The 25,125-nt window shown below is 42.1% G+C and overlaps 1 protein-coding gene across 2 annotated transcripts in view; it reads left to right on the top strand.

The window, feature by feature from the left end:
• The window catches only part of Rnf216 (ring finger protein 216), a 91,259-nt gene that overhangs the window by 18,747 nt on the left and 47,387 nt on the right, over nt 1–25,125 (top strand). For both annotated transcript variants that reach the window (XM_090329813.1, XM_090329814.1), the window contains exons 7-12: nt 954–1,068; nt 4,007–4,146; nt 8,611–8,661; nt 10,455–10,592; nt 14,123–14,271; nt 16,043–16,121. In XM_090329813.1, coding sequence (XP_090185939.1) covers nt 954–1,068; nt 4,007–4,146; nt 8,611–8,661; nt 10,455–10,592; nt 14,123–14,271; nt 16,043–16,121 — 672 coding nt within the window. The remainder of the gene's footprint in view (nt 1–953; nt 1,069–4,006; nt 4,147–8,610; nt 8,662–10,454; nt 10,593–14,122; nt 14,272–16,042; nt 16,122–25,125) is intronic.

Genomic DNA, 25,125 nt, shown 5'->3' on the forward strand with positions numbered 1-25,125 from the left:
CTTTGAATTGCAATCCTCAGATCTCAGCCCCCTGAGTATCTAGGATGACAGATATGAGCCACATTCGCCCCCCCCCCCTTTCCTCTCTTCAGAATCTAGTCTCCTCTGCATTACCATAGGTATGGTAGATATACCAAACACCTGGGTGCTGATGGTTCACACCTGTCATCCTAGCTGCTCAGGAGAGTGAGATCTGAGTCTAGCCTGAGCAGGAAAAGTGTTCGACTCTTAGCTCCAATACTAGAAAACAGAAAGTGGTGCTATGACTCAAAGTGGTAGAACACTAGGATTGAGCAAAAGAGCTTAGGGACAGTACCCTGGCCCTCAGTTCAACCAGCAACAACAACAAAAAGATAGACCAGTGCCACTAGCTAGCTAGGAAGTGACATGGAATTTATCTGAAGATATTTAGGAGTTTGTTTTTTGTTGTATGTGGGCTTGAAGTCTGGGCCTGGGCACTGTTCCTGAGCTCTTCAGCTCAAGGCTAGTAGTGCTTTATCATTTTGAACCACAGCTGCCACTTCTAGTTTTCTGGTGGTTAATTGGAGAAACATGTCTCAAAAGACTTTTGTGCCCAGGAGGGCTTTGATCCACAGATCAGTGCCTGGCATTTCGGCAGTTTTTATTTCCTTTTGTTGTCCTTGAACCTGTCATTAAGTATTTTTGTTCTGAGGCTGTCTAATTCTAAATGTCTTGGAAAATAAAGATAGCAAAATGTTATCTTTCTTGCTGCTGCCTGTTACTGGAGAGACACACAGGGAAGGGAGCAGACATTGAGTGAAGATGACATTTGGAAACTGGCTGTTACTTTTTTTTTTTTTTTAAATTTCATGGTACAGGGGATTATATTCAAGGCCTTTTTGATAGGCAAGTTCTCTACCACTTGAGTTATGATCCCTAACCCTATATGCTTTACAATAGTAAATAACCTTTTCTTTCTCACTTTTTTTTAGGCCTTTTCTGATGCTATTAAAAAATGGCAGGAGCTTTCGCCAGAAACTAGTGGAAAAAGAAAAAAAAGGAAAGAAATGAATCAGTATTCCTACATAGATTTCAGATTTGAACAAGGTAATGAGCTGAGTGTGGATGAATGTGTGAAGCTCTGATCTGAGCCTTTTCCCTTCTGCATTGTCATTGAGGTCTTCTACAGCTCTTACAGAGGGCCCCATGCTGGGTCAGACATAACTGACAATGACTAACTCATTTTTGTGTGTGTGGGTCTTGTGCATGGGCCAGTACTTGGACTTGAACTTAGGGCCTCATGCTCTCAGGTGCCCTTTTCATTCTATTACTTGAGCCACATTTTTTTTGGGGGGGGGTGGGGTGTCATTCATGGGACTTGAGCTCAGCCTGGGCTTTTTCCTTGAGCTCTTCAGTTCTAGGCTATTGCCCCACCCCTTAGCCATTACTACTTCCAGTTTTCTGGTGATTAATTGGAGATAAGAGCCTCACAGACTTTTTAGTCCCCAGACTGGCTTAGAAGCGTGATTCTCAGATCTCAGCCTCCTGAGTAGCTAGGATTATAGGTGTGAGCCACCACGTCCAGTACTTTTTTTTTTTTTTTTTTTTGCTAGTCCTAGTGTGTTGGGAGCCAGAGTGGAATCAAACTGTACCTTGACTTGCATCAGACGATGGCATTATTGTCTTATTGTTTTCTGGCCCTATTCTATGTAAATGACCTGAGAATTACCATATGAATGTAACACCTGGAGGTTCCCTGGGTCTGGAGGAGGGGAGAAGCGGGAGTGAAAAATAAACGCGGCAGTCATCCCGGACCCGGTGTGTCTGTCTCTCTTCTATTTCTTCCTAGTCCTTGCCCCCGATTTCAGGAACCCCAATCTGCGAACCCTGGTTTGCTGCCGGTTGGCCCCGGCACTAGTGCTTTAACTAAGGGCCTGGGCACTTTCCTTTGGCTTTCTCAAGGTTACCACTCTACCACTAGAGCCAAAGCACCACTTCCAGCTTTTCCTGTATATGTGGTACTTAGGAATGGAACCTGCTGCTTTGTGCATTCTAAGCAAGCACTCTATTCAGTAGGCCACACTAGGCACTTAAGCCACATTTTTATTAATTGAAAATACCAATATTGTCATAAAAACTTCTCTGCCTTAATCTTCAGATTTCATTCTCTTGAGTAGCTAAGATTATAGATGTGACACACCAGCGCCTAACATGCCTGTGTAACACATATTTAAAAAAGAAGCAAAAGCAATTCTGTGGAGGAAACACCGCCCCCCCATTTTTGTTTTTGTTTATTTGCTTGTATGATGTACAGTGTGATTACAATTACATGAGTCAGGTAATGAGTGCATATCCTTTCACACAGTATCTTCTGTTTGTACCCTCATTCTCCCCTAGTCCCTTCCTCCTGTCCCCAGCCACCCATTGTATAGTTCACTTTCATCAGTGTCCAGTGAGTTCCACTTCTGTTGTTTTTGCCCTTTTTTTCTTGAGTTCTGTGCTTTCCTCCTAACCCTTCAGTATGTATATTATTTTATGTAAGTATCACTTAGACATTTTGCCTTTGTGTTTCCCTCCTAAGAATATCTTCTTTTGTTTTCACTGTGTTAGTATCTAGAATCCTGTATAATTACCCAGCTTAAGTTGAAATTTTTTCAGTGGAAGATAGTTTTCTAGGAGACCACCAAGATATATAAAATCTGAACAGACAGGCTGGGAGCATGGCCTAGTGGGATAGTGCTTGCCTAACATGCATGAATGGTAGAGCACTAGCCTTGATGAAAGCCCAAGGACAGTGCTCAGGCCCTGAGTTCAAGCCCTAAGATTGGCAAAAAAAGAAAAAAAAAAATGGACAGTCTGTTTCTGGTTTTTGCTCTTCTGCTGTCTTTGATTCTGAATGTTATCTGCTACCTCACATGATAGTGCAGAACTGAGGATGCAGTTGGGTGCAGTAGCTCAAACCTGTAATCCTAGCAACTCAGGAGACTGAGATCTGAGGATCAAGGTTCAAAGCCAGCCTGGTATAAAAGCCAGTCCTGGGTTTGGGCTCAGGGCCTGAGCACTATCCTTGAGTTTTCTCAAGGCTAGCGCACTACCACATGAGCCACTTCTGGCTTTTTTCTATGTATGTGGTACTGAGGAATCTTCGTGCATGCTAGGCAAGCACTCTTATCACTAGGCCAAACTCCCAGCCCCAAGGCTGGGAAACTCTTATTAGCTTTTCTATATATGTGAAGATTTTCAAATTTAAAGTTAAAGAAAAATACATACATAGCTTTTATACCTACCAAGATGGCTAAAATAAAATATTGATTGCCGGGGCCAACCGGCAGCAAACCAGGGTTCGCAGATTGAGGTTCCTGAAATAGGGGACAAGGACTAGGAAGAAAAAGAAGAGAGACAGACACACCGGGTCCGGGATGTCCGCAAGACTGCCACTCCCCCTTCTTCCCTCCTCCTGACCCAGGGAACCTCCAGGTGTTACATTCATATGGTAATTCTCAGGTCATTTACATAGAATAGGGCCAGAAAGCAATAAGACAATAAAGCCATCGTCTGATGCAAGTCAAGGTACAGTTTGATTCCACTCTGGCTCCCAACAATTGATGATATTAGATGTTGGCAAGCATGTTGAACAACTAGAACTTACACCTTGTGGTAGGAGGATATAAATTGAAACAACCACTTTGGAAATTTGGCATTATTTTCTGTAGCAAACATCCTGTTATTTATACTTTCTTTTTTTCCTGTATACCCAACTCAACTGCAAGTTGATTAATAAACAGAGGTCACTCTTCATAATAATCCAAAGCTGTGAAGTAGAATGGAATGGGTAATAATTGTATAGCCATCCCATGAAATACAATTGGTATACACAGAAGAAGGCCAGAAAGTGTAAAGTGGGTTTGGATTGGTAAAAGGCACAATTTCTAGCTGCAGAATATGTTATGGGAAGTCATAAGTGGATGGCAAGAGATAGAGCATGGCTAGTCTTGTTTCTTAGCACAGTTGTATATGTGATTTTGAATTGTTATATGTCTCATAGGCGACATAAAAATAGAAAAACGGATGTTCTTTCTGGAAAATAAACGACGACATTGTAGGTCATATGACCAGAGGGCCCTCCTTCCGGCTGTGCAACAAGAGCAAGAATTCTATGAGCAGAAAATCAAAGAAATGGCAGAGGTAGGAGGCCATACTTTGGGCTTAGATATGTTTCTGTGGTTCTTACTTGTCCCTGTTGGACTTTATACAGAACTATCATTTAAGATTTACCTTTTTAAGCAGGGTGTGGAGATGCACACCTCAGACAAGAAGAGCACAAGTTTGTAAGCCTGCCTGGTCTACATAGAAAATCTAAGAAATGGGTGTGTGTGTATGTGTCTGTGTCTGTGTGTCTGCTTTTTGGTGGTTAATTGGAGAGAAGAGTCTCATGGATTTTTCTGCTAAAGCTGACTTGGAACCTCAATTCTCAGATCTGGGCCCCTTGAACAACTGGGATTATAGGAATGGACCACTACCCTAGTGTTTGACTTGTATGACTAATCTGATTCCCTTTTGTTTTTTCTTTTTTCTCTTTTGCTGGTCCTAGGACTTGAACTTAGTGTTGCCTCTGAGCTTCTTTGGCTCAAGGCCAGCACTCTGCCACTTGAGCCACAGCTTCACTTCCAGCTTTTTCTGAGTGTTTTGTTGGAGAAAAAAGTCTGATGGACTGTCTGACTGCCCAATCTGGCTTCAAACTGTGATCCTCAGATCTCAGCCTCTTGAATAGCTAGAATTGCAGGCTTGAACCCTCAGTGCCCAACAATGATAGATTTTTTTTTTTTGACAGTTCTGGGGCTTGAACTCAAGGCCTGAGTATTATCCCTGGGCTTCTTTTACTCAAGGCTATTAGCACTCTACCACTTGAGCCACTTTCAGCTTTTTCTGTTTATTTGGTGCTGAGGAATCCAACTCAGAGTTTCATTGCTTGCTAGGCATGCACTCTACCACTAAGCCATATTCCTAACACCCCATGACAGATTTTTCAACAGGAAACAATTGGGTTTTATAATGATTCTGACAAGTTTTCTAACAATCAGTTTGTTAGAGAAATTGAATTGGAACTTCGTACTGTATATTTCACCTCTGTGAGGTTTTAATGATGGAAGAATCCCAGATAGAGAGCTTCCATTTAGCTCTAAGATTTTTATCAAATGGAGTGACAGCTATTCAAGTAAACGAGAATATTATTTATTTAAACATTTTCTGGAGTAGTGGCTCTTAGAGTTGCAACAGGTACTTCTGGGTTCCCTAAAACATATTAGAGAATCTGTGAGGTCACATCTTAAAACAGTGTTGACATGAATTAGTATCAACAGTACAGAAGTAATGTTACCTTAGAGTCTCATGAAGTTTCCTGCTAAGGCTGGCTTTAAACTATGGTCCTCAGATTTCACCCTTCTGAGTAACTAGGATTATAGGCATACCCCACCAGTGCCTAGTATACCAGTCTTTTTTTTCAGGGCGGAGGTGGGGGGGAGGCATCAATCATGGGGCTTGAACTCTGGGCCTGGGCACTGTCCCTGAGTTCTTCAGCTAGAAGCTAGCACTCTACTATTTGGAGCCACAGCCCCACTTCCTGTTTTCTAATGGTTAATTGGAGATGAGAATCATTGACTTTCATTCCCAGGCTGGCTTTGAATTCATAATACTCAGATCTCAGTCTCCTGAGTAGCTAGGATTACATGGATGAGCCACAGGTACCCGGCATATAGTCACATTTTTTAAGGAAAACGAAAAAATTTTAAATGCTATATTGTGAAGTTACTTGAAATTATCTGTTTATGTCATTTAACAAACAAGTCATTAATTTCTGCTTATTTTGAGCTTTGAAGGAATTGGCTCCCCCCATCATGGGGGCTTGATCAGAATCTGGACACTGTTACTAAGCCTTTTTTAAAAAAGCTCAAGGCTAGTGCTCTACCACTTTGAGTCACAGCTCCAGTTATCACTCTTCCCCAGAGGGTAATAAGATTTTTTTGCTGGTCATGGGGCTTGAACTCCCCTGAGTGCAGTCCCTGAGCTCTTTAGCTCAGGGCTACCTCCCTATCCTTGAGCTGAGCCCCACTTCCCTTTTCTAGAGGTTAATCGGAGATAAGAGTCACAGGTCCTTCTGTGCCTGGGCTACCTTTGAACCAAGATCCTCAGATCTCAGCCTCCTGAGTAGTTAAGATTACAGGTGTGAGTCACCACACCCAGCTATAAGATTTGTATTCTTCTGCCTTGCTTTTTAAAAACCCAACAATATGGGGCCAGGAGTTTGGCCCTAGTGGTAGAGTGCTTGCCTAGCATGCATGAAGACCTAGGTTCAATTTCTTGGTACCACATACATAGAAAACACCAGAAGTGGTGCTGTGGCTCAAGTGGTAGAGCTCTAGCCTTGAGAAAGCCCAAGGACAGTTCTCAGGCCCTGAGCTTAAGCCTGGGTTTGGCAAAAACAAAAAACAACAACAACAAAAAACCTAACAGAGTATTCTAGTAATTCCTATAGCCATTTTCTCTTTCCTTCCCTCTCCCCACCCCCATGGGTGTGGGGGGTGAGGAGGGAGAAGTCAGGCATGGAAGTACTTGCCAAAAAAGTCCTCAGGACTTGAATGCCTTGGATTTCTTGCTCAGTTGAACCCCTCCCACTTGAACCATACTTCCAACCTTGTTTTTTTGCTAGTTAATTGGTGATGGAGTCTCATCACCAATTATCTGCCAAACCTGTCTTCAGAAATCCTCTAGATCTCAGCGACCTGAACAGCTAAGGTTGCAGGTATGAGATACTAGCATCTTTTGATCTCTTTTCCTTTTAAAACCTAGTATCTGTAATAATAGAGCACACTCCATCATTTTTTCTTTTGGCCAAACCTTCAGGGTTGTTTTGAAGTTTCAGGGAATAGGAAACTTCTATTATTATTATTAAAAATTTATTAGCATTGATTTTTACATCGTATTTCAAATGTTATATTCAACCAACAAGTATTCAAGAATTGAATCTCTATACAATCACTGGCACATAGATTTTAGAACATAATTATAATTAAGCTGAGAGTTTATATGTCATACAACCATATTAATATATGTAATAAAACATTGTATCTACAGAATACATAGCCCATCATAGATTTTTATGTCTAGTTAAATGTTTTTTTTTTAAATTACTCTTTATTTGATTAGAGTCTTACCATATAGCTTAGTCTGGCTTCAAACTCTCCATCATCCTGCCTCAGCCTCCAAGTGTTGAGATTATAGGCACTTACCACTACCATAATTGGCTCTGGGTTTTTTCCTATTAGAAATAAGACCTTGGCTCTAGGCATTTATACACAGTGAGACCAAAGGACGATACTCTTAGGAGAGGAACAGAAAAGCATACTACCTACGTGCTTCTGATCATACAAAATAATATTTATCAATGAATTCCAGAAAATGAAAACTAATTTTTTTTTCTTTTCTTCTTCTTTTTTTTTTTTTGGCCAGTCCTGGGCCTTAACTCAGGGCCTGAGCACTTTCCTTGGGCTATCTCAAAGCTAGAGCTCCACCACTTGAGCCACAGTACCATTTCCCGCTATTTTCTATGTTTTTGGTACCAAGGAATTGAACCTGGGTCTTCATGCATGCTAGGCAAGCACTCTACCACTAGGGCCAAACTCCCAGCCCAGCTTTTTCTTTTTTGCTGTTTTGTTTCGTTTTCTCTTTTTGTTCTGTTCATTGTATATCTTTGGAGGTATAAAGGGAGGCACAGAAATGGAGGGACAGAGGGTGAACAAATGCAACAATGGTACTGGACAGTTTGTTGAAAATGAACTGTACAACTTGTGGGTGAGGATAGGAGGGAAAAATTGGGAGAATAAAGGAAAGAGTGACATTGTCCATAAATAAGTATACTTTTTACCTGGTCTTTATAACTGTAACCCCTCTGTACATAACCTTTTTAATAACAATTTTTAAAATGGGAAGGGGGTTGGCTTAGCATGCACCAAGACCTGCGATTGATTTTTCAGTACCTCATACATAGAAAAGGCCAGAAGTGGTGCTGTGGCTCAAGTGGTAGAGCTCTGGCCTTGAGAAAATCCAAGGGCTGTGCCCAGGTTCTAAGTTCAAGCCCCTGGATGGGGGATGCGGGGGAGAATAGGACTTGAAGAAGATAGATTACATAAAAAAAGGGGATGTCTAGGCAAAGATTAGAGTGATGGGCTTACAAGCCAAGAAAATGTTAAGCACTGTCACAGGTGTCCAAAAGCTATGATTTCTCCCTCAGAACCTCTAGCAGGAGCCAGCTTTTCTGAAACCTTTATTTTGAACTTCCATCTTTCATAATTATGAGAGAACTTTCTAGCCTAAGACCTCTTTGGGTCAGATTCCTAAAAGTGGTATGGATATGCTTCTTTTCCTGGTTCTGCTGTTTTGCATTCTCAGCAATGTTACCTCTTAGCCTTACCAGCAAACTGTGTAGTCAAACTTGCTTTTTACTTATTTATGTCATTCTCTCAACAAGTTGTTCTAGGTATCTTTTTAATGACTGAAGTATATAGTTATGGTAACAAGATAGTAGCATTCACAGAAGTAAATACTGTTTACTACTTAACTTGTATCTGAATGTATGACTTCTTTCCCCCTCAGCATGAAGACTTTTTGCTTGCCCTGCAGATGAATGAAGAACAATATCAAAAGGTATTTTGAGCTTAGTGCTGGTGGTGCATGCCTGTAATCCTAGTTACTCTGGAGGCTAAGATCTGAGGATCATGGTTCAAAGCCAGCCAGGGCAGTAAAATCCTTGAGACTCTTATCTCTGATTAACCACAAAAAATCTGGAAATGGAGCTATGGTTCAAGTAATAGAGCCCAAGCTCAGAGACAGCACCAGGCCCTAAGTTCAAATCCCAGTATCATCCAAAAAAAAAAAAAGAGAGAGAGAGAGAGAAAGGCAGAGAGTATTGTGAAGTCTTACCTAATTCATTTATTCTGAGTAATCTCATGTGCTTCCCTTCCTAATTCTTATTTCCTTGACATCTCAAAAACAAACTTCTGATTAATTTTCTTTCCAGTTGCTGAGTTTAACCAGGTTACAACCAGGTTACAGGAGCTAGCACAGTCATTCTAACTACAGGACTGAATCAGAACTGCAGTGGGGGGTTAGTGTTAACAATTTCTTCTTAAGGAACATTTCTGGAATATGCTAGATACACTCTTAGAGGACAATGTGTACATCTGGCCTTGGGCATTTGCTGCTGCCTTATATAGTAACGGCCTTTTCAACATAGTAGGAACATGCTGATGGCTTTTTTGTCTGTGTAGTGAATAAAAAGATTCAGTTGAATCCTAGTTTGTCAGTTGATGGTACTGGCTTAATTCACTTAATTAGTCCCTTAAGATAAAGTTTGGCCTAAAGCTTGGTTGTTCAAAGCTATTATACTAGCTACTGAGGAGGCTGAGATCTGAGTATTGAAATTTAAAGCCAGCCAAGGCAGAAAAGTTTAATCAGCTAAAAGGCAGAAATAGAGGTATGGCTCAAGTAGTATAAAGTCCCAGCCTTGAGCAAAAAAGCTAAGCAAGAGTGAGAGGCCCTGAGTTAAAGCAAGCCCCAGTACTGGCACACACAGGAAAGAGGGGTTAAAGGCATGGTGCAAATGGTAATTCAACTGCCAGGTAGCATATAGCCCTAAATTCAAGCCCTCGTACAGGCAAAAGAAAACAGACAGAGTTATGATCCCTTCATATTCTTTTTTTTTTTTTTTTTTTTGCCAGTTCTGGGTTTAAGCTCAAGGCCTGAGCACTGTCCTTGGATTTTTCTCAAGGCTAGAACTCTTACCACTTGAGCCCCAGCACCACTTCTGGCTTTTTCTAAGTATGTGGTACCAAGGAATCGAACCCGGGTCTTCGTGCATGCTAGGCAAACACACTACCAACTAGGCCAAACTCCCGGCCCTATCCCTTCATATTCTTGCCTGAAAACACAAAGAAAAAATACTTTTAGAAGTTTTTCAGATAATATCCCACACCACCTTACACCTTTTATAGTCATGTTAGCGTCTGGGTACAGATGTTACAATTCTCTTAGAACCAGGAAATGATGATCTGTGATGGCTTTATACAAAGATTTAGTCCAAAAAAAACACCCCCAAAAAGAGCAGGGATAGCTTGCTATCTTTAACTGTGAATTAATGTTGCACTTGCTACCCTGAGCTGCTTTGACTTATTTATTCACTTTTTCAGACAGTATCTTGCTACGTGGCCCAGTTTGGTCTCAAACTCATAATCCTACTGTCTCCATTTCCCAAATTGTGAGTTATAGGCATACCTGCATTTTCTGAACTGTGTTTAGATAGCAGAAAACAACTCATTTAGTAACTTCTAGGGGTCCCTTTGGATCTCAGGGTATGTGTCTGGTACAGGTATACGGGGCCTTCACATACAGTATGAAGTGAGCGTCTAAGCTAATTCACATGTGTCTCTGATGACCTACAGGATGGCCAGCTGATTGAGTGCCGCTGTTGTTATGGAGAATTTCCATTTGAAGAGTTGACACAGTGTGCTGATGCTCACTTATTCTGCAAGGAGTGTCTCATTAGATATGCCCAAGAGGCTGTCTTTGGATCTGGAAAGGTAAGATTTGCTTAATATTCTGTATTATGTAAGAAACATTCACAGTCTGGAATAACCACACAGATGGGCAAGTGCCACTTGTAGAATTCTGCTGATAGTTGGTAAGTATATGACCTGACATACAAGATTGTTGGTTCTAAGTATAACAGTTTATTTTCTGGAAATGGTAAAAGTCTATGTTCCCAAACCTAGCCCTACAGGGCATACCTGAGCACTCACCATCCTGTTCACCATCGGATTGAGGATGAACTTAGAACTTCCAGCTTATTTCAGCATGGGAGAGTACATTAGTAAGTTTCATACGTGTATATATATATATTTATTATTATTTTTTTTGTGTGTGTGTGTGTGGGTCATGGGGCTTGAGCTCAGCCTAGGCGCTTCCCCTGAGCTCTACAGCTCAAGGCTACCACCCACCCTACCCTTGAGCCACAGCCCCACTTCCCAATTTTCTAGAGTTTAATTGGAGACAAGAGTCTCAGTTCCTTTTGTGCCCTGGCTGGCTTTGAGCCTTGATCCTCAGATCTCACCCTCCTGAATAGCTAGGGTTACAGGCCTGAGCCACTGCACCCAGTGTGACAACCCTTTAAGAAGAGAAATTATAGTTTTTGTGGCTGTCTTGAGAATAAAAGAGGAGATGAAAGAAAGAAATGAGGTCAGGGAGAGATAGTTTACCTTCTGAGACCTAAAAGCCCTAACGCCGGTATTAGTAGCTCAAGTGGTATAGTACCTGCCTAGCAAATACAAGGCCCTGAGTTCAAACCCAAGGACCATTAATAAAAAAAAACAAGAATGGGCAAGAAGTGGTAGAGTGCTTGCCTTGCATGCACAAAGCCCTGGGTTCAATTCATCGGTACCACATACATAGGAAAAGCTGGAAGTGGTGCTGTGGCTCAAGTGGCAGAGCACTAGCATTGAGCAAAAAGTGTCCAAGGACAGTGCCCAGGCCCTGAGTTCAAGCCCCATGACTGGCAATAATCATATTAGTAATAATAATAACAATAATAATAATGGGCTGGGAGTTTGGTCTAGTGGTAGAGTGCTTGCCTAGCATGCACAAAGACCCAGGTGCGATTCCTTGGTACCACATGCATAGGAAAAGGCAGAAGTGGTGCTGTGGCTCAAGTGGTAGAGATTTTTAGCCTTGAGAAAGTCAAAGGACAGTACTCAGGCTCTGAGTTCAAGCCCTAAGACTGGCCAAAAAAAAAGAATAATAATAGTGATAATAATAATAATAATTGAAAACATAAAGTACAATATAAAATCTCCTACCAAGGTACCACCAAATCATACTACTCAGGAGGCTGAGATCTGAGGATTGTGATCTTATTTAATTTTTATTTTATTTATTTTATTTTGGGGGAGGGGAGCATGGGACTTGAACTCCGGGCCTGGGCGATGTCCCTGAGCTCTTCAGCTCAAGGCTACTGCCCTACCCCTAAGCCACAGCCCCACTTCCCATTCTCTAGTGATTTATTGGGGATAAAAGTTTCCTGGTCTGGGGCCAGGAGTTTGGCCTAGTGGTAGAGTGCCTGTCTAGCATGCACGAAGACCCGGGTTCAATTCCTCCGTACCACATACACAGGAAAAAGCCAGAAGTGGTGCTGAGGCTCAAGTGGTAGAGCTCTAGCCTTGAGAAATCCCAAGGACAGAGCTCAGTCCCTGAGCTCAAGCCCAGGACTGGCAAATAAATAAATAAATGAATGAATGAATGAATGAATGAATGAATGAATAAATAAATAAATAAAAAATATTAAAAAAAAAAAAGTTTCCTGGTCTTTAGAGAGATCAGGCTGGCTTTGAATGCCTGGCTTAATTGTGATTTGAAGCCAGGGGATTCAATTAACCTCCAACAGGTCAGAAAGAAAGCTGTGGCTCAAGCAGTAGAGCACTACTACTTTTCTTACATTGAGCCAAAAAGGTACAGGACAATGCCCAAGCCCTGAGTTCAAGCTTCAATAAGGATTATGTTTTCCAGAAAGTGTGATCTAAGTCTCAGCTTCTTTCTCTCAGCAAAGGAGATGCTCTTAAGATTGATAGGAACAGCTGGGTGTGGTGGCTAATGCCGTAATCCTAGCTACTCTGGAGGCTGAGATCTGAGGATCAAGGTTCAAAGCCAGCCTGGACACAAAAGAACCTGAGACTCTTTATTTCCAATTAACCGCTAGAAAATGGGAAGTGGAGGTTGGCTCTAGGGTAGGGCATAGCCTTGAGCTGAAGAGCTCAGGGACAGAGCCCAGGCCAAATTCAAGCCCCCATGACCCACACACAAAAGAAAATTGTTAGGAATATTGAATGATGTATCATGTTTAAAGCATGTATTTTGTGACACATTGATAAATACTGCATAGATTTTAGCTATTATTAATGTGTATTTGTGTGCGCAGTTGAGCCACGCACATGTGCACTTGCTTGCAGACTGTGTGTGTGCGTGCACTCGTGTGCAAGTACATGTGCGTGCGTGTATGTACCAGCTTTATTGTTAACTTTAATAAGTGTTTTTACTTGTAGCTGTTTTGGTATCTGCAAATTCGAGGAAATGTTCGTTAGATGTCTGGCACTTTTCTTCATTCATATTGGAAGCTTTTAGAGCTTGATGAGATTGATTTTAGGTGTCTGGTAATAGTTTTATATGATAAACTTCAAATGGTATTCTGTTAGATGTTCTTACTGGACTTGGGTGTAAATCCTGTCTCCATCAGTCTGGAGCTGAGTGGAAGGAAGGAGTTTAGAGAATCCTTTTGTCATTGTGTAGACTTCACTTGAGTGCTCTCCTCAGCTCTGCCCTCCTCTATCACTGCTGCTTCCACTGTCCCTGAGCCTTCCTCCTTTGTGGTGGAAGCTGATTCAGTCTAAAGGAAGTGGGAACTAAAGGCGAATAACTGATATATTTCTTACTCTCCTCACACTAAACTCCTAGAGAGTCTACTGCTTTGCAGATCCACTGAGGAAAGCAGCTTGCTACTCTCTGCTGGCTCTCTTTTCGTATACTGAACCAGGGCTTTCTGATCTGCTAAGCCAGGTGATCTTCCTCCATCTACTTTTCATCATTGTGGGCCCTAATTTGGACTGCTACTAGTATCAAAATTGGGCTTCCTGTTTTCATTTCATGGTTTCTTTGAAGTATTTTCTCAAGAAAGAAGACAAAGTAGATGTTGTTCTGCCACCTCCGGGGTCTGTTATTAACCAGCTACTTGATATTCATTGAAAGATGCAGTTCAGCTCTGAAACCTTAGTTGACATTTTTTCCCCCTCTCTTTCTTTTTGGTTAGTCTGGGACTTGAACTCTGGCCTGGGCGCTGTCACTGAGCTCTTCAAGGCTCAAGGCTATTGCCCTACTTCTTGAACCATAGCTTCCAGTATTCTGATGGTTAATTGGAGATAAGAGTCTCACAGACTTTTTGTGCCCAGGCTGGCTTTGAATTGCAATCCTCAGATCTCAGCCTCCTGAGTAGCTAGGATTACAGGCGTGAGCCACTGCACCTGGCTTTGGTTGACTTTTCTGTGTTCTGCTTACCTTACCATTCTAGTCAGATCTCAGCTGCATGGAAGGGAGCTGCACGTGTTCATTCCCAACCAGTGAACTGGAGAAAGTACTTCCACAGACCATCCTATATAAATACTATGAGAGAAAGGCTGAAGAAGAAGTTGCCGCAGCCTATGCTGATGAGCTTGTCAGGTAAGTTCTCTGGTAGAACTCATCTCAAGAGTTCAAGACCCGGCCAGGAGTTTGGCCTAGTGGTAGCATGCTTGCCTAGCATGCATGAAGACTGGGGTTTGATTCCTCGGTACCACATACATAGAAAAAGCCAGAAATGGTGCTCTGGCTCATGTGACAGAGTGCTAGCCTTGAGGAAAAAAACCCAGGGACATTGCTCAGGCCCTGAGTTCAAGTCCCACGACTGCCCCTGCGCCAAAAAAGAGTTCAAGATCCACCACCAACCAACAAAAATAAAAGTCATAAGAACTCATACCTTGAATGTGAGTGCTGCCTGAGAACTTTCTCCAATCAGCAAATTTTATAACAAAGCTGCATCTACCAGGGTTTTATGCCTTTTTTTTTTTTTTTTTTTTGGTGGGCTTGAACTCGGCCTGGGTGATGTCCCTGAGCTCTTCAGCGCAAGGCTTCCATCCTACCCCTGGGCCTGGACACTGTCCCTGAGCGCTTCAGCTAAAGGCTACCACTACCAACCTATCCTAGAGCCAAGCCCCACTTTCTGTTTTCTAGAGGTTAATTGGAGGTCCTTTTGTGCCTGGGTTGACTTTGAACCTTGATCCTCAGTTCTCAGCCTCCTGAGTCGCTAGGATTACAGGCATGAGCCACCGTGCCCGGCTGGTTTGTGCATTTCTTGCTGAGAAATACAATAATTAGTTATAAGTGGAAAACTATAAATTAAATATTCATCTGCATGACTTACAGCTCCCTAGTCATCTGGCCTGTAGGTTCAGTTGCTGAGCCTTAGCTTGGAGAAAAAAATAATGTGTACAGGAATTCTCCAAAAAGTTTGGATATATGTTTACTCAATGAATGGTTGATAGTCAACCAGGACCTAGATGGTAGATACCTGTATGTTCTGGAAGATCCAGGAAAGAAGAGGCTCAGTCTATGCTTTAGTAGAAAATAACAAGTATGAAAACGCTGTAGCTGCTGGGCATTGATGGCCCATGCTTGCTAGCTACTAAGAAAGCTGAGATCTGAGGATGGCAGTTTGAAGCCCACCCCAGGCAGGAAAAAGTCTGTGAGACTCTTTTCTCTCATTAACCTCCAGAAAACAACGGGAAATGGGGCTGGGAGTTTGGCCTAGTGGTAAAGTGCTTACCTAGCATGCCTGAAGACCCAGGTTCATTTCCTCAGTACTATATACATAGAAAAAGCAAGAAGTGGTGCTATGGCTTAAGTGGTGGAGTACTAGCCTTGAGGAAAAGCTCAAGGACAGTGCTCAGGCCCTGCGTTCAAGCCTCAGGACTGGTAAAAAATTAAAAAAATTTTAAAAAAGTGGCACTGTGGTTCAAAAGTTGTAGAGTTACTTGAGCACAAAGGTTCAGGGACCATTGCTAAGGTCCTGAATTCAACACCCTCCACCCACCCACTGATGGGGGGACAACAAAACAACAACAACAAAAAAAAAATTGTAGCTCTTGGGGCCGGGAGTTTGGCCTAGTGGTAGAGTGCTTGCCTAGCATGCATGAATACCCGGGTTCGATTCCTCGGTACCACATACATAGCAAAATCCAGAAGTGGTGCTGTGGCTAAAGTGGTAGAGCCCTAGCCTTGAGAAAATCCAGGGACAGTGCTCAGGCCCTGAGCCCACGCCCAGGACTGGCAAAAAATAAAATAAAAAAAAAATTGTAGCTCTCCAGCTCAAAGTTTACTTTCAGTTTGAACAATCCCTCCAGCCTCTTCAGGCTTTTGCCCTCTGAGTAATGCTGTTTATATTGTCTGATTGCAGGTGCCCTTCCTGCAGCTTTCCTGCTCTATTAGACAGTGATGTGAAGAGGTTCAGCTGCCCTAATCCTCGCTGCCGGAAGGTAAGGACGTAAGATTTTTCGTGTATGCTTTTACTGAATTTTGATATTGTGAGGTTCCCTAATGGCTTATCAAGTGTGTATGCTGCTGCTTGAGAATTATTGGTGCCATCCTTTCAGTAAAATCACATGAGGGTGGTTGTCTTGGTTACAAAGTAGAAGCTACATGTGTGATTCCAATTACAGAGCTCTTTGAGTCCTTGCTCTCTGGTTTTTTTGTAAGGATAAATGTATACTAATATAAAACAGGAACTTAGTTTTTTCTATTGTTATATTTCTTGATTTGTTTCTTCTTAGCCCATGTTCAAATACTACCCACATATACATACTTCTTCTTGCCTCCAAAATTCACATAGCACTTGACTGTCATATTGACATCTCTGACAAAATCTGATAAGGTTTTTTTTGTTATGATTCTGCTTGGAAGACCAAGTAGAAGCAAAGACCATTATTCTCCAACGACTTAGAAATAGACTAGTTGCACATGTTAGTCTGAAACTGCATTCAGTGAATGTGTTTAGAATGTAATCTTTGGATATTTGAATAGCTGGGTTTGATTCCTTGGTACCACATACATAGAAAAAGCTGGAAGTGGTGATGTGGCTCAAGTAGTAGGGTTCTAGCCTTGATAAAGCCCAAGGACAGTGCTAAGGCCTTGAGTTCAAGCCCGAGGCATGGCCAAAAAAAAAAAAAATGTTATCACCTTAAAATATGTTATTATAAATATAGGATGTTCTACATAAGTCCCAATATGACCATGAAGAAAATACTTACAGATTGAAAAAGGAATTAATGCCTGTCACTACACAAAAAGGAAAAAGGGACCCCCAAAAAAAACCTATATGATGGACAGATACAAAGCAAAACAAAAATAGCAATAAATCCTTCTTTCTCAGTGATTGATTTAAATGTATAGGGCCTAAACTCCCAATCAAAAGACTGAATAGGTATATTGATATTTTTCTTTCTTTACTGCTTGCTTGCTTTCATCCCCCGCTTCTTTTCTCTCTCCTTCCCCCTCACCCCATTGTATGGCTTGAACTCAGGGTCTAAGGTACTATTCCTGAGCTTTTTTTAGTGCTCTACCACTTTGAGCCACATTGCCACTTCGAGTCTTGTGGTGTTTAATTTGATATGAGTCTCATAGACTTTTTTGTCCAGGCCGGCTTTGATCCACAATCTTCAGATCTCAGCCTCTTGAGTATGATTTCAGGCATGCCTGTCTTTTTTTTTTTTTTAATTTTTTTTAATTGTAATTAATAGAAGAGTTACATTATATTCGCCAGATAGAAGGTGCATTAATTCACATACATTGATACCCTTTCTCATGTCTTGGTCCCCATTTCCCTCCTCCCCATGCCCGTCTTTTTAAATAGTTTTGTTGGAGATAAGTTTCACAGCCTTCACTGCCTCAGCTGGCTTCAAACTGCTCAAGCAGTAGAAAGCCCAAGGACAGTGCTCGGGCCCTGAGTTGGAGTTCCAGGACTGGAGGGGCAGGGGAGAAGGCTAAATGTTGTGTTTAAACCCTCCATTAGTTTCATGGATACCTGTAGGCTGAATGTGGAAAGACTTTTTTTTTTTTTTAAAGCCCACACATATGTATAATCATATGCTACAGTTGGTATTAAACATGCCACATGTTCACACAGAGTCCCGGCTCAGTGAATGGACATAGCTGTCCAGAGGGCAGCTGTCCGCGGTTAGCTGTAGTTTGATGGTGTTCATTAGCTTTACCTGTAATGTTTGATGTTTCTGAATATGTATTCATGTATTGTTTGTGTAATGACAAATTAATAAATTAGAAATAAAATGAAAAAAGACCACAATCAACAGCACAAAAAAGGTATTCCATGAAGATGATAACCAAAAGCAAGCAAGCAACCATAATTAAGTCATTTACTGTCCTGAGAGAAATTATGGTAAAAGGATTAAGCTGGAATATATACCAATAATAAATATAGAACAGTTACTCCCATATCTATATGCTCTGCATCCATGGATTCATTGACAGATTAAAAATATTCGAGGGAAAAAGTTAATTCTGTATCAAACACATGCAGACTTTTTTCTTTTCTTGTACCTGTTCCTGAACAGTACAGTATATCAACTATTTACATAGCATTTGCATTATATTCGATATTAGAAATAATCTAGAGATGATTTTAATTGTATGGAAGGATGTGCATAGGTCATGTGGGAATACTATACCGTTTCATATAAGGGACTAGAGCATATACAATGTTATCTAGCAGAGGGTCTTTTTTTTTTTTTTTGGATGGGTCATGGGGTTTGAACTCTGGCCCTGATGCTGTCCTTGAGCTCTTCTTCAGCTCAAGGCTACATCCCTACCCCTTGAGTCACATCCCCACTTCCTTTAGCTAGGATTACAGGTGTGAGCCACCTCGCCCTGCTTAGTCTTAACAAATTTGAGATCAACTTTCTACCAAGTATCTCTTCTGACCACAGTGGAATGAAACTAGAAATCACTAGCAACAAAAAGACTATGGTCTTGCATGAAGACAGCATATATTGTAGAAAATTCAAAAGTAAATCCATCATGGTAAGCTAATCTTTGACGAGTATATTCAAAAGGGAAAGAACAACACAATGGGAAACTGGATGTGCACATCCAAAAAAAAATAAAATTGGATCATCCATCTCATATCACATGGAAACAGCAACTCAAGCTGGTGAACACAGAAAAAGCCAAAGTGGCACTGTAGAGCAAAAGAAACTGGGGACTGTGCCCAGGCCCTGAGTCAAGCCCCCAAACTGGCCAGATGAAACAAAAAAAAGAGCTTGGAGTTTGGAATAATGAATGCTTGATCTGGCAACTTGAGCTCAGAAGTTCTTCCTTTTATTCTCATCTTCTACATCTGAGGACTGCATGGCAAAGAAAATGCAGTAGTGTATTATGAACAACAGGGCCATTTGCTTAGAACTTGGCCTTTTTCTGCTGATAATGACACTTTCTAGGCTCCCTTTCTGCTGTCAAGGAAAGTCTGTGTAGAGGATAAAATTAAGGGGCCGGGAGTTTGGCCTAGTGGTAGAGTGCTTGCCTAGCATGCACAAAGACCTGGGTTCAGTTCCTCGGTACCCCACATACATAGCAAAAAAAAAAGGCTAGAAGTGGTGCTGAGGCTCAAGTGGTAGAGTGCTAGCCTTGAGAAAGTGCTCAGGCCCTGAGCTCAAGCCCAGGACTGGCAAAAAAAAAAAAAAAAAAAAAAAAAAAAAATTTAAAATCACATCTCACTGACCTTCATAAGCCATACAGCCAGTTACCATTAGGTGGCACTGATGCTCCACAACAAAAGTTTTTTCTCGGGCATTTCAAAAGTTACTGCATCAGCACAACCACACCCAGCTGTTCCTAACAATCTTAACATCTCCTTGCAGAATCTTTACATTTAAGAAATAGGCTCAGCTGGCGGTGTGGCTCACGCATGTAATCGTAGTTGCTCAGGAGGCTGAGAGCTGAGGATCAAGGTTCACATCCAGTCTGGGCACATAAAGGACCTGAGACCCCCCCCCAAGCCACACGACCCATGCCCCCCCCAAAAAAGTGGGCCAGAAATGGGGCTAGAACGTGTCTTAGTGGCCTAGCATGCATAAAGCCCTGGGTTCCATTACTCAGAACAGAAAAAGTCAAAGTGGCACTGTGGCTCAAGTGGTGGAGCTTGAACACAGGCCCTGGGGTAGCACCTAGACCCTGAGTTCAAGCCCCAGGACTGAATTTCCCCCCCCCCCCCAAAAAAAAAAAAACTGGGAGGCACTAAGGCTCACATCTGTAATCATAGGATCAAGGTTCAAAGCCCACCTGTGCACAAAAGGACCTGAGACTCTTTATCTCCAGTTAACCTCTAGAAAATGGGAAGTGGGGCTTGGCTCTTGGGTAAGTCAGTAGCCTGGAGCTCAGGGACAACTCCCAGGCCCAGGGGTAGGGCCATAGCCTTGAGCCTTGAGCATAAAAGCTTAAGTTCAAGAACAGTACACACACAAGCCCTGAGTTTAAGAACAGTACATACACAAGAAAGGATCCTCAAGCAGATTTTGGCCATGTAAAACTAAGGACCTTTGCAATCTCTTCCACTAACCTAAATTCCAGTTAAGTTTCTGGGAGCTGGTCACTCTAAGATAAAGTCTATATTAATGTATTATCTGGAGGAGGACTTAGTGCCTAGGGTTCCTTTGGAATAAGATACTGTCTCTGCTGAGATGGAGGACAGCTTTGTTTGTTGGACATGATGGGATACTTTGTTGAGACCCTCTTCTTCCTTATGTGTTTTCACATAAAGCACTTCACAGTTTGTTTTTCATCTCTTTGGTTTGGGATGGAAGAATGGGTTTGAGAGATAATAGGGAGATTTGGAAGTAATGACTTTAGAATATATATACTTAGGATCAGACATTTCTCTTTCTGTTTGCCTGGAATCATCATTTTGCTTATGAATTCAGCAATATATATAGGACTTTGTGGAAAGTTAGCCAGGGCCATGAGGAGGTACAGTTTTGGGAACTCTCGAGGACACAAATTCGAGAAAGAGATCATCAGTAAGTGACAGTATAACCAGAGTAACTGAATAATGTCTGTCTTGAAGTCTTAGTGGAAACTGAGAGTGTGAATGTGATTTTTTAATCACCCATGACTCCCCCAGGTCATTTGTATTTGGTTTTTTTTTTCCTTTCCCACACATTTACTTTCTTTCCAGGTCTAGGTTCCTTCTCTCCTTTGTGATATTCAGTGTTGTTAACTTTATGCTAGTGAAATATAACCACATCTGCAACAAACCAGTTTTTTACCAAAAACAAATAAACAGGCATCTGTAGCCTCCTGCAGTAGCTAAAGGACTGTGTGAGGGGAATGTAAATGAACTGGACCAGCTGTCAGTGCCAAGGCAGCTCCAGCTGTGATAGCAGATAGTTGGTACTTTAAAAGCCGTACGCTGATCAGGGCTCCAGCCACTTTGCTGACTCCTAGATAGTTCCGATTATATGTGAGGGCTTTTTGTTAAGGAAGTGCTGTTGACAGGAACCAAACTTCTCCGTGACAAAAGGATTTTTAAGCATATGGATGAGGGCTCATTCATTGGAGTGGAAATTCGTGCTGTGTAGTTGGAGTCCAAAAAGGAGAGGGGAGTGAGAACTATTCTCCACATGCAGTGTAATCTGCCCATGCTCTTTGCAAGGGGGTGGGTCTCTTGTTCCCAGACAGGTTCTTTCTTTTCTTTTTTCTTTCTGCCAGTTCTAGGGCTTGAACTCAGGGCCTGGGCACTGTCCTTGGGCTTTCTCAAGACTAAAACTCTTACCCCCTGATCCACAGCACCACTTCCTGCTTTTTCTGTGTATCTTTTACCAAGGAATCGAACCCAGGGCTTCGTGCTTGCTAGGCAAGCACTCTACCACTAGGCTATGCTCCTGGCCCCGGAGAGGTTCTTGCTAAGATGTTTTGGGTTGTACCTTTCTAGGTCTATCTTGGATAGTGCCTGTCAGAGTCCTTGGTTACTCCTCATCCTCACAGAGATTGTACAAAGTGGGCACTGATGCCAGTCACCAATGGCTGCCATCTGTAATCCTAACTACTCAGGCTGAGATCTGAGGTCATGGTTCAAAGCCAACCCAGGAAGGAAGTCTGTGTGAGACTTATTGATAAGAGCTTTAACCACCAAAAAGCTGGAAGTGGAGCTGAAAAAGGCTCAAAGTGGCAGAGAGAGTGCCTTGAGCAAAGAAGTTCAGGGACAGCACCTAGACCCAGAGTTTAAGCTCCACAACCAAGGGGGCAAAAAAATAGACAGGGAGATTTAATGTCAGGTAATTGACCGCAGTGTTACTTTTCCCATAATAGTCCAAAATGGATCCCAAGCACCATGTCTTCCTCAAATTACTGAGCAGAACTCGCATTGAAGAACAGTGGTTTCAGAATCTCAGTTTTTTGTTTGTTTTATTTTGTTTTGTTTTTTGTCAGTTGTGGGGCTTGAACTCAGTGCCTAGGCAGTGTCCTTGAACTTTTTTTTCTCTAGGCTAGAGCTCTACTACTTGAGCCACAGTAACACTTCCAGCTTTTTTCTATGTATGTGGTACCAAGGAATCGAACCTGGGTCTTCATGCATGTTAGGCAAGCACTCTACCACTAAGACAAACTCCCAGCCCCCAGAATCTCAGTTTTTATCTAATATTTTCACCAATTTTCCATTTTTTTAATTTTCCTATAGTAAATATTACTATATACTTGTCTGCAATGGGCATCTTAATCTTAGAACTGGTTTGGCCTATAGTTGTGCATGTGAGCACACCTATTTCCCTTAATCAGTATCTTAGTTTCTCCATCCATGCACACCCAAAACAGAAAAACTAGTCACTTCAGCAGATAAATGTTTATTTCCAATAGGATAAAAGGCTACAGTGATTAGGTGCTGGAGGTTCATGCCTATAATCGTAGCTATTCAGGGGGCTGAGATCCGAGGATCGTAGTTGAAAGCCAGCTGGGGTACAAAAGTTCATGAGACTCTTATCTCCAGTTAACCACCAGAAAACAGGAAGTGACACTGTGACTCAAGTGGTAGAGTGCTAGCCTTGAGCTGAAGAGCTCAGAGATAGTGCCCAAGCCTAGAGTTCAAGTCCCAGGACCAAAGGGAAAAAAAGCAGGGTAGGGTGTTGGGGGGGGGGTATAGTGAGCAAATATTGTTTATCTTCCCATTCTACTTTCCCCTTAAAGAGCTTTTTGACAGGTGGTAGAGCACGAGTCAGCCTGATCAAATTTCTAAGCCAAGGCTGTCTAGACAGGCTCTATGGTCAGTGGAGACTTGTAAAACCCAAGGACCTGGTCACAACTGGTCTGGCCCTCAGCTGTTTCCTCAACCCTATCTTGCCCTCCAGAAAATGTTCTGGTATTCCTTTCTCTTGCCCAGGAAGTTGGGTAATGGTTGAAATGTTATTTCCCAAAAGACAAATCACTGAGAACCCTCTGTTATATTCAGATGAGGAGACCTTTTCTCTTTGTCAGCATTGCTTGGGACAAGGCCTTTAGCTGAGCTTTCTTGTGAGTTTTCTTTAATGTGGAGAGTTTTATTGAAGACCAGTGGTGAGCAGTGGTCAGGGAGCCACTGCTCTGTGTCCAGCTCTGTGCTTAGTGCTATGCATCAGTGGAGTACATGGCAGTCACTTTCCACCTGCAGCCTTGAAAACAGTAGCATGGTAGTTAACATGAGAGGCTTTGATATGTCAGCCCGTTAATGCTTTAACTCTAGCTCTGACCGAGCTTCTTGCTTTAGTGGTTGTGACCTAAAAACTCACCCAGCTGTATGAAAACAGTCATACATACTTAACTTTGAGTGGTGCCAGGTATGATGGCTCACACTTACAGTATTAGGTACTTGAAGGTATAGGCTAGACTATATAGAAAGTTTACAGTTGGAGGCCCTCCTGGGCATATAAGTAGATGAGACCTCTTCTAAAACCATAAATATGCTTAGTGGCATGTGCCTTTTACTCTGTGCTACATAGGAGACTGAGGTTGGCAGGATCTTAATTCCAGGCCAGTGTAGATTAAAATAAATAAATAAATAAATAACAAAAGAAAAGAAAGGAGGCAGGGATGGGCTGGAAGCTAGTGGCTCATGCCTGTAATCCTAGCTACTCAGGAGGCTGAATCCTGAGGATCACAGTTCAAAGCCAGGCTAGATAGGAAAGTCATGAGACTTTTAACTTCAGTTAACCACCAGCATTGTGCGAAAGAGCTCAAGGACAGCATCCAGGCTCTGAGTTCAATACCCATGACTGACACAAAAACAAAAAAACCCAAGTCTCCACCTCAGTGGAGGGAAGCTGAAAAACCTAGCAGCTATGGGAAGACTAAAGAGGTAAATTAAGGTCAAGGACCATGCCCAGGCAGGAAACAAGATCCTGTCTCAAAAATAACTATCACAAAGCAGAGCTAAAGCCACACATCACTCAGTACTTGACTCGCAAGCAAGCAAGCAAGCAAGCAAGCGATCCTGAGTTCAAATCCCAATAACACTTATAAAAAATAAAAGGCACAGGGTCTGGTAGTTTAGCCTAGTGGTAGAGTGCTTACCTAGCATGCATGATGACCCGGGTTCAATTCCTCAGTACCACATACATAGAAAAAGCTGAGCTGGGAGTTTAGCCTAATGGTGAATTGCTTGCCTAGCATGCACAAAGGCCCAGTTCAATTCCTCGGTACCACATACATAGAAAAAGCTGGAACTGGTGCTGTGGCTCAAGTGGTAGAGCTCTAGCCTTGAGAAAACCCAAGGACTGTGCTCAGGCCCTGAGTTCAAGCCCCAGGACTGGCCAAATGGGGGGGGGAGTAAAAGGCACAATGTCAGTGCAACTTAATTCAGTGTCTTAGACTTCATGTCACTAAACATGACTATCCAACTGGTAGAGCACAAGCCTTGAGCTGAAGAGTTCAGGGACAGTGCCAAGACCCAGAGTTCAAGCCTCACAACTGATCAACACACACACACACACACGAGACACTGGACTAGGGGTACAGTTCAGTGGTAGAGTGCTTACCTAGCATGCATGAAGCCCTGGGTTCAAGTCCTTAGTACCACATAAATTGAAAAGGCCAGAAATGATGCTGTGGCTCAAGTGGTAGAGTGCTAGTCTTGAGTAAAAAGAAGCTCAGAGACAGTGTCCAGGCCCTGATGAGTTCAAGCCCCAAGACTGGCAAAAGATAAAATAATTTTTTTAATCCCTTAAAAATTGATATCTACAAAATACCTTTTTTTCTTCATATATTTTTATTGTAATTAATAGAAGGGTTACATGATATTTGCTAGATATAAGATACATTAATTCACATACATTGATACCCTTTCACTTGTCTATGTCCCCATTTCCCTCCCCCCACTCCCACCCCTCATCTTGTTTTCCCCCCTACAAAATACCTTTTTATGGGTTATTTATCCATCCTTTGTCTTTACACTAATTGTGTGTTTCTTTTGTCAGCAGTTACTTTGTTTTGGTGATCTCATTGGGATGT

This window comes from Megascapheus bottae, chromosome 3 (genome assembly GCF_031878675.1).
Source record: "Megascapheus bottae isolate mThoBot1 chromosome 3, mThoBot2.hap1, whole genome shotgun sequence".
NCBI lineage: Eukaryota > Metazoa > Chordata > Mammalia > Rodentia > Geomyidae > Megascapheus > Megascapheus bottae.